At 34.7% G+C, this 9,379-nt stretch overlaps 1 protein-coding gene across 1 annotated transcript; it reads right to left on the bottom strand.

The window, feature by feature from the left end:
- Nucleotides 1-3,346: 3,346 nt before the first annotated feature.
- On the bottom strand, nt 3,347-8,033 carry LOC149897204 (torso-like protein). Its single transcript, XM_090116867.1, has 5 exons — nt 7,893-8,033; nt 5,749-5,967; nt 5,075-5,369; nt 4,558-4,692; nt 3,347-4,319 (listed from the first exon to the last, which is right to left on the bottom strand). The coding sequence occupies exons 1-5, from the start codon at nt 8,000-8,002 to the stop codon at nt 4,059-4,061; spliced, it is 1,020 nt and encodes a 339-aa protein (XP_089972993.1). The 5' UTR covers nt 8,003-8,033; the 3' UTR covers nt 3,347-4,058.
- Between the last annotated feature and the right edge of the window lie 1,346 nt (nt 8,034-9,379).

Here is a 9,379-nt window from a genome sequence, read left to right as displayed (position 1 = left end):
CGGTACCTTTAAGCTTTTGAGCAGTATCCACTACTTGAGTCACATACGCAGTCATCGATTCCGAGTTTTCAAGACGTATAGAAATTAATGTTCTGAGTAAGCTGATACGACGCGTAAATCCGGAATCGTCAAATAGCACCTTTAACTTTGCCCACAAGTTATGCACTTTTGTTTCATTCTTGATGAGTACGTAGAGCGATGGGTCGATAGTCATCACCATCTTTGCTTTAGCCACTTAGGTTAGCACTGTTATTAATATCGATGCCTTCGAAGATTAAGAAGTTTTCTACGGCGAATGCCTAATCGTCATAGTTATCACGTCCCTTCAACTTTGGAACGTTCAACGAATAATTTCCTGCCATTGTAACTGCACTAATTTACTCAAAATGACTATTTTTTAATTTGCTGGGCCCATAACCTAATAAAACACAGGTATGGTTGTGCAGACATTTTTAATCACATTGTAAGGAAAGTACACACGTGGCACCAGTTTGCACAGGGACAATATTTTGTTACCACAGATAAACAATAAATTTTACAAGTTTATTGTTGACTTTGATTTTTAAGATGTGTTAGTATCGATAGCTCAATATCGACTTAATTACATCTTAAAAAGCAAAGTCAACAATAAACTGGGATAGTATTATACGGGTAATGGAGAAACGGTCGGGTGCGGAGACACGCCCCCGATTCCTCGGAGCGTACAGTAAATACAAAAAGTTTTGTCATCATATTCGAAATAATGTATATTAACTAATGAGAGCTTAATTTTTCTATATAATAAATTACGTATACAGTATATATATAAAATTCATGACGTTTTTAAAATGTAATACTATCTAGAAAAGGAAGTCACGAAACATAACTAGTTAAATGTACAGACGGCAACAGGGTTAGTAATTTGGAAGGATTGTTCGCAAAAAAAAATTTAATTTTTCTTACTTTGACCTTTGTTATTGTAATAAAATATATTAAATTAGTTAAGTAAAACTGATAATAATATGTATTTGCTAAAGGCATGTTCTCGTGAAAATTCTAAATGGTCACTTCATAATAAAATTAATAAATAATGAGACCAGCCCCCCTAGTCAAGTGGCTTTCTGTTAGCGTAGCGTTCAATAGAATAGACTACGAATGTATGAGATTGACGTAACCTGTAGATACGTTTATCTACATCTATTCTATTGAACGCTTTTTTTTTTTTTTTTTTTTTTTAAGTGGGGAAATCTTACCTAAGATACCCACGGCTCCCGGGGAAGGAGCCGTGGGTTATGTCGGATTCCTACCGACTAAAACCCCACTGTGTACCAACGCGCTGCTTTAGACGGGATGCGGGGACACTATCGCAATCTTCCGCATGTCCCGCCCAGCAGTTGCCCGTTTCCAGGCCCTCCGCGAATTGCCTCTTTCCAGGCCCTCCACCAAATTACCCACCACGAGGCGGCGCAAGCTGGAACACGAGCTCACGCCACCCACTCGCCGACGATGGATTGTTCCCCGTTCCATCATCGGCGTTCCCCAAACCTCCGACCCCAGCACCGACCGGCCGGAGGGCGCGCGCCGAAAGGCCCTACGAAACGTGTTTCACGCGTCGAAGGACCCTCCGGCGCACTTTTATAGAGGTTTCCCTCGCAGCCCCCATCTCACACCAGAGATGGCGGCCCTCGGTCCGGCCCCACGGACCGGATTACGAGTTGGCAGACGGCTGTCGCAGGACAGCCGCCGCCCCACACCCACCTACAGGAGTCACCGCATGTCACCAAAGTGACGTGTCGGGATCCCGTTCCCTGCTTTGTTGGTAGTCAACACAACGCGCGCGGCCTCTGGCCGCCATCCGCCGCCGCAAAAGCGCGGCCCCCTGCCAGTCAGTCGGAACGAGTCCCAAACGAGCCCCGATCGACCTTCCAACCTCGTTTTTTCCCAGCCAAATCGCCAGGCCGCGACCGCTGGCCGCCATCCATCGCCGTACCGCAACGGCACCTGAGCCAAACCTGGCCCCCCGGAGGACCCTAGCTAGCTAGCCGGCCATCCAGCCAGCCAGCCAGCCAGCCGGACAACCAGCCGGTGACAGCAAGCCAGCCAGCCGCCGCCCAAGGCAGCCGGCCAGCCAACCGGTGGAGCAGCCGGTTTCAGCCAGCCTGCGAGGCAGCCGGTGTGACCAGCCGGTTCCAGCCAGCCCGGCCAGCCGGCCTTCAAGCCAGCCAGCCAGCTATATGGATCCCTGGCCGTCGAGCCAATCGAGTCGTCAGACGACAGACCGGCCGTTCAGCCCCTCCGCGTCCAATTAGCTTCACCCAGAGTACACAGTGTACTCCGAGCTACTGAGCCCCCCCGGCCACGACAAGGCTTGGAACTGATGGGGGGGATTCTATTGAACGCTACGCTAACAGAAAGCCACTTGACTAGGGGGGCCTAGAAGTGGCAGTAGTTATTAATATTTTCATTAATATCTATAATTTTATATCAAATTGTCTTCAATACAGATATAATAAATGAAAAATCTATCTATAATTTCTTTTATTATTATAAAAATATAAAGTTCACCTAATATCTTGGCTGCATGTATGTATGATTTTTAAATTATGGACGTATTAATTGAATTGACATTTTACTATTTAAAACTTAGTTTGTTAAAGAATATATTATGGTATTAAATTGTACTAAGATCTCAAATTACTAATAAAGTAACTTATTATGTGTTATTATTAATTATCGTAATTAATTAGAATAAAAATAAATGTTCACAACTAAAAACACTACCATAATTGTCATAGCCTTTTTCGAGATTTCAACACAAAGTGTGTGTGCCAAATAAACTGCACAATTTTTTTTCCTTTTAGCACATATCAATAAACAAACAGGCACAACTACATAATTTTTGTATACTATATAAAATATTAACTATTGTAAATGGTGATTTAAATAAAAGATTTAAAAAAATATTTATTGTTTTATTTATTCACAATACTGTACAAACAACTGGTGTACATTATATTTAAAAATATTTTGTAACTAAAATTATTTAAGAGGTGTTATTCTCACTTTGTGGACTAGGTTAAAATTATTTTATTTATATTTTAAAGTAAATTATAATTATTTACTGATATATTACAAATTGCAATGAATGTAATAAGTAATTTATATCCAAATAAAAAATATAAATATCGATCATTGAATTACAAGCACTCTTTGGTATGTGCTTTGGTTGTAAATAAACTGTAAATGTTACATTGTATTAGTAATATGCCTGATAAATGAATATAATTACATTATAATTTATACAAACCTACCTATTATACAATAATTGTATAACCAAAATATGAAGGTAAGTATAGGTACTTATACAACGTTACATAATTTTCAATTTAAAATGTGTGCACTTTATTTTTCAGTGTATTACAACTTGTATTGATTCAACCTTGATTCAACACATGATGAAGCTCAGTGATAAACATACATACAAACGTGTTATAAATATGACACGATTATCATAAGAAAATAAATCGCAACCGTCATACGTGATTGTTCTTACGTTTTGTGAAGTTATCTTATCCTAAAGCGCACTGCGCAAATCTTAAGTAATTAAAGAAAGAGCACTGACTTCTTTCCCAAGATTCAAAGATACCAACTTAGGATACCAAATTCATCGCTTTGATGTGACTGTATTGCCATGACGGCACCTTTACTCTCAAGTCTCAACGCGCCTAAAGAAGTTTCTGATCAAAAATCTTTGTCTCTGATCACAGAAACCGAACCTGTGAACCGAACAAACATCTACGAATCGCTCAGTAAAACAAAAAAATGTGAATTCAAGACTACTATACCTACCTTTTTATGTTATCATTAATTCAAATTATTATTAACAATGTTCTAGTTAGTCCTAGTCTTAATAATTTTGTACACTACTAGCAGAATCTATAAATTTATTAAATTTAAGGATTTCATTGCTACCTAAGTTTATACAATGGTTAACACAAAAACACGTTCAGAAATAATTAAACTGGAAGACAATTGAGGCTATTTACTATTAATTATTTACCTATAATTTTGCATATCTTTCACGTATTTACTTCCCAAAGTCTCATATCGTTTTCTACAATTTCAGTGAATTTTTGAGCTTTATACCGATCTTTAAACAGAGGTTTTAATGTTTTTAAGTTAAGACTTAATAGAGCTCCATTATCTAACATGTCGTCTAATTGAGACGCTAGAATTGGGTTGTAATGAAGGCGTAATAGGCTGGGTCTGGAAAATAAATACTGGCTATCTTTGAGGTTGTTTCTGGCCCAGGTTTCTACTGTTTTGTTGCCACTCGCTATCTGAAAAATAAAGACGATTTATTAGAAGACAAAAATACGTGAATTTTTTTTTTCTTCTTTCTTTGAACATGGCTTATTCTTTTTGAAATTGTGAGTAGCTATATCGAAGAATATTGCACTAAGCACTGCATAGTTTGATATTTCTTGATGAGTAAGACAATACAGGCGATGTAATTTTTTATAAACAAAAATTTTTTTTAAGAAATCATCAATATCTACAAAATGAATAGGTACTAACTTTTATATCGCCGACTTGCTTCAAGAAGTATGAGGAAAAGTAAAATCTCAAACTATCAGAGTTGGATTTTCTTCGCTCCCGATACCTTATATACGACTTCAGTAAATTGTAGCCAGTTCTCTTGTACTTGAATACCTGAAATACATATAATTACATTAAATTATATTCTGCGCATAGATTTTTGTTTTTCACGGGCACTAATACCTATCATGGACTAATATGCTAATATTCAGCGCTGCTTTGCTTCAGAGTTGGTAGGTATATCTGCATGGTAGAGTACCTAAGCGAAAATTCCTAGTAGGTACAGGTAAAATATATATGCCGATGTATCTTAAAAAAAATCAAAGTTTGCTAGCAATATTTCACAAGAATAGGTTAATGATAGCCCATTCGATTTCCAAATAAAGAGAAAATTGTAACTAGGTATGTTCAATTTATTATCTCTACCTCTAGGATACTGGATATCTGTGATCTTATTTTAACAAATAAATAAATTATACACTGCCAGGTCACTTACTTGGTAAATACAATTGCCAGTAACATAAGAATCAATGTAGTGCGTTCCATAGCTCTTCATAAACCGTCTTATCTCCGTAGAATCGCTTATATTCAAGTGGTCTATCGCTTTCTGTACGTAGCCTTTAACTTTTGCGTCATTGAGGCTATTTATTTTCACGGATGTTTTAACTTTTGATAGTTTAACAAGAACATAACAGCAATTATCTGGTCTCATGTCGTATTCAATGCCCAACGCTCGCATAATTTCGTTTTCCATCCAATCACCGAGGAAGGCTTTAGGTGGCATGTCTGTACTGAAAATATTATTATTAAGGATTGATTTGAAAAGTTGAAGATAAAAGTAAAACTACTTACTACAACATTTAAAGAACTTTTTCATAGTACCAGGGCAGGTACTGTTTAGCTCTATGTACGAATATTTTCACAGATGAAAGTTTTACACTAGACTAGGTAGTAGCTTTTTTATAATTTAAATTGATTCCTAAACATAAAAAATATTTAAGTACCTTATTATATAAGTACCTCTCCATAAGTAGGTAATCATACGATGCGATGTTATAAAAACGACACAACTTTCCATTAAAGTTTAATAAAAACTAAAAAGTAATTGACCCTCAAAACACATAATAAATTATATTACCTAGGTACTAATATTATCAATATAGACCATACCCTTCAATAGTAAAGTTCTGGAAGTACGCCTGCAGCAAATCTTCGAGTGTCTCACATAATTGTATATTCATGTCCACCATGGTGTCCCCTGGGGTGACCCCACTGTAGATGTTATCAAAGACTCGTATATTCTTCTCTCTAAATGGCTCCATCGGCTCATAACTCTCTTCCTCATAATCAGCTGATAGAACTTGCATCACTTGGGAGAGGTCGCCATAACTGAATTAATAGGCAACTTATAAATTTATATGGTCTTACTACAAAACAATTTAAACACAGTCTAACTTTAAACCAGGGATCTGTCACTTTAATAGTTATGTGAAATACGATAAAACCAGATTAAAGACCGCGCTTAAAGTTAAACCCTGTCTTAAGTTCTAGTGTGGTAAGACAGATAATTTTTTGGTAACTATAAACAAACGGGGAGTGGGGTATCATAACTCTATAACTAGTATTTTCTGGAAACTTAAAGATTTCGTCTATTTTGTTTGTTTAATATATTTTTGAACCTGGCTTGTGAAAACCTTAATTTATACATCGTACAATTTATTTTGAAAAAAAAACGTAGTCTACAAAGTGTCACATGGTAACAAGTAAATACAATATAAATTATAATATGCAAATACATTGCATTGTTCAGCTCTCTGGTATTTAATTTATTCATTCTATGTTTCAAACAAATAAACTCTAAACTTTATAATTATAGATTTTTCATCAATCATTAGGTACTAGAAATACTTTTTTAAAGATTTATGGACCACCCTTACAGCCAGCCCTTTACCTACAATGGCACAATGCCACATAATAATAAAAGAAAACCTTATTCCAATCTGTTATTTAAAAAAAAAAGAAACAGAAAACTAACCGATTATGACTTTACAATTCATGAAATTTAAAAATAAACGAAAAAAATACCCAACATGATAACTAATTATTGCATTGTCCTGTATTTCATTTATTTCGCCCAAAATTTGTGTAAAAATACCAAATACCGAATCATTTAGGTAACATTATCGCTTTATATCTGTGACTGCGACCTTATACACTATGTCCGAATAGAAACAATTTGCATCATCAATTGTTTTACAATCTGAACTTGCTCGTGATAATAGATTTAAATTTTTACATTAATTAGTATATTATTAAACTAAATAGGTAACTCATCCTTACCTTGACTCTTGAGCGAGATTTAATTCTGAAAATTATTTATCTGTTACATTACATCAATTCGTTGTTCGTTTGTTTTGTTTTCGCATGAATAAATATTTGTATAAATAAAACAGGTTACTTTTTTTTAATACATAATTACTATTACCTACCTACGTCATAAAGTTAAGCCTATGTTATAAATTATAATACATATACGTTACTACTTACTAGGTACGTAAAATTAAAACTTTATTTTGTACGAAAATATTAATTACTAGCTTTCCGCCTGCGGCTTCGCCCGCGTTTTCAAAGAAAAACCCGCATAGTTCCCGTTCCCGTGGGATTTCCGGGATAAAACCTAGCCTATGTTACTCGTGGATAATGTAGCTTTCGAATGGTGAAAGAATTTTTAAAATCGGTCCAGTAGTTTATGAGCCTATTCATTACAATCAAACAAACAAACAAACAAAGTTTTCCTCTTTATAATATTAGTGTAGAAGAGCGCATCAAAAATTAGTTAGGAAAAAGAGAAAAGACAATCTAGTCACATCGTCTTTAATATGTATTAGAATGCAGATACATAGGTATTTATTAATGTAAAATAAGCAGCAATTCATTAATTATTGAATTTACAGATACTATCGTCATTCATTATCTGCTATTAGAACGACGAAGATTTAAATGGTCAGCCGATAATTACAATATTAACTAATACTCAATAGTTCACTCATTTCAATTAAACTATGATGAAATGTATTTACTATTTAAGTTAACATTATTCACATTGCGAAGCTACCCAAAATATAGACCTAGAGATTGTTTTGTGCACCCCATTCATAGGTACCTAATATAGAGCCTGCGTATGTCTGTGGAGCCTGCGATCCTGTCTGTTACTTTCTAATTTATATGTAGGTAGGTACCTACCTCGTATTATTATATGGAGACTCTACTATGAGTTAAAAATGTATTAAAAAAGCCGGAATAACTCAACTTACTTAGCGAAAACATCAATTGCATTCCCAATATTCAAACTATATCCAAGATCACCTTCTTCACTATCACACAAGCCACAACAGAAAAACACGGTCAATATTAAAAATAACATATTAAAAAAAAACTGAATTAAAGCTGAAAATGGAACCAAAAAAATAATTTAAAACACACCGCGTGACGGCGGTATTGAAACTGAGATTTTTTTACATTTTGCTAATGTTACGCGTAAACATTGTGTGAACTTGACCCAAGAGATTAGGTCTGTATCATTGTGAACTATGCTTTAAACGCGTATCTTCTTATTATATTTATGTATCAGAACCGTTTGTTTTAGCAAGAAAACATTTAACATTGTTTTCTGCATGACTGACTGTTTCGACTTGGTTTTAGCTATATGCGAAAATCGGCTGCAGAAAGCGAATCAATATTTTTACAGTTATATAAGTAATAATCCACAATATTATTAATGTAGGTACTCTACTATCTGAAAATGTTCCTGATTCAAAATTAAGTGTGATTATGTTCAATTATTCTCTAATTTATGATTTGATGAATGATGATGAAGGTCATGCATAAATGTTGGTCGATTTTGTGATTTGCGTTTGTGTCCAAAGTAAATTAGTGCAAATGTTTAATAGATTTACCTGTACTTTGGACTTGCTATTTGACCTTATAAAAATATTTTTTTTCCTGTGAAAAAACAAAGTCTGTAAGTAAGTAGGTACTTAGTTTGTTGTGGAAAAAATTTCACAATAGGTAGTAAAATTGGAAGAGTTTGGAAGAAACTTGGAAGAGTAAAAATTTAAGTAACTTTCATTCTCAGTTATCTTCAAAATATAATTAATTTACTTATACCATTCCATATAAAATTTTAGATAAAATATCTGCCCTTCTGAAATACTTCCTGTTCCAGATATGTTGCCATGGAAAATGTAAACCCGGAAAATGAACGTAGGATGTTCTTTTTTTCACCACAAATTTGTAGATAGCAGCTAGGTTAAACAGAAAAATAATTGTAGAGCAAAGTTCGCATTTTTAAATAGCATGTTTTATTTTATAAATTACGAACAAACTGACAAACAAACATTCATATAGGTAAGCATTTACAGATCTCATCTGATCTCACTTCCCAGTGCAGACTGATTGCATTTACAATTATTATGATAATGTAGGTAGGTATTGTTACTTCACAATAAATGTGACATTAAGACAACAAGCTACATCCTCTGGGTTCTCACGTGTTATATTAGGATCATAGTTGTTTCTAGAAATATGCTTTACTGTGATGAGTTTTTGATTTACTTCGTACCTATTATATAAGCGTAATGGGCAATGGCTAAGGATTCAGTGGTCCTGGGTTCTATAATCTACATGACACAGAAGATCTATTTGTCCGTAAACAAAATTAATCGAACGATAAAGAATCCAACGAAAAATGTTGCAAGAATTTTCTTGAATTTATATTAAATTATTTTTAAAATCTATCTTC

The sequence above is a fragment of the Colias eurytheme genome, chromosome 26, assembly GCF_061535395.1.
Source record: "Colias eurytheme isolate Ceu_HAF_F1 chromosome 26, ilColEury1 Martin Lab GWU primary, whole genome shotgun sequence".
Classification (NCBI taxonomy): domain Eukaryota; kingdom Metazoa; phylum Arthropoda; class Insecta; order Lepidoptera; family Pieridae; genus Colias; species Colias eurytheme.
Note: the sequence above shows the minus strand (reverse complement) of the source record. Positions and strands in the feature narration are given on the sequence as shown.

What these genes read in the sequence shown, in the direction of transcription:
- LOC149897204 (XM_090116867.1), bottom strand. Translation starts at nt 8,002, where the DNA reads ATGTTATTTTTAATATTGACCGTGTTTTTCTGTTGTGGCTTGTGTGAT. An exon ending in GCAATTGATGTTTTCGCTAA is followed by an intron (nt 5,968 to 7,892) that starts GTAAGTTGAGTT and finishes CTATTAATTCAG; the next exon opens with TTATGGCGACCTCTCCCAAG. An exon ending in CTGGCAATTGTATTTACCAA is followed by an intron (nt 4,693 to 5,074) that starts GTAAGTGACCTG and finishes TATGTATTTCAG; the next exon opens with GTATTCAAGTACAAGAGAAC.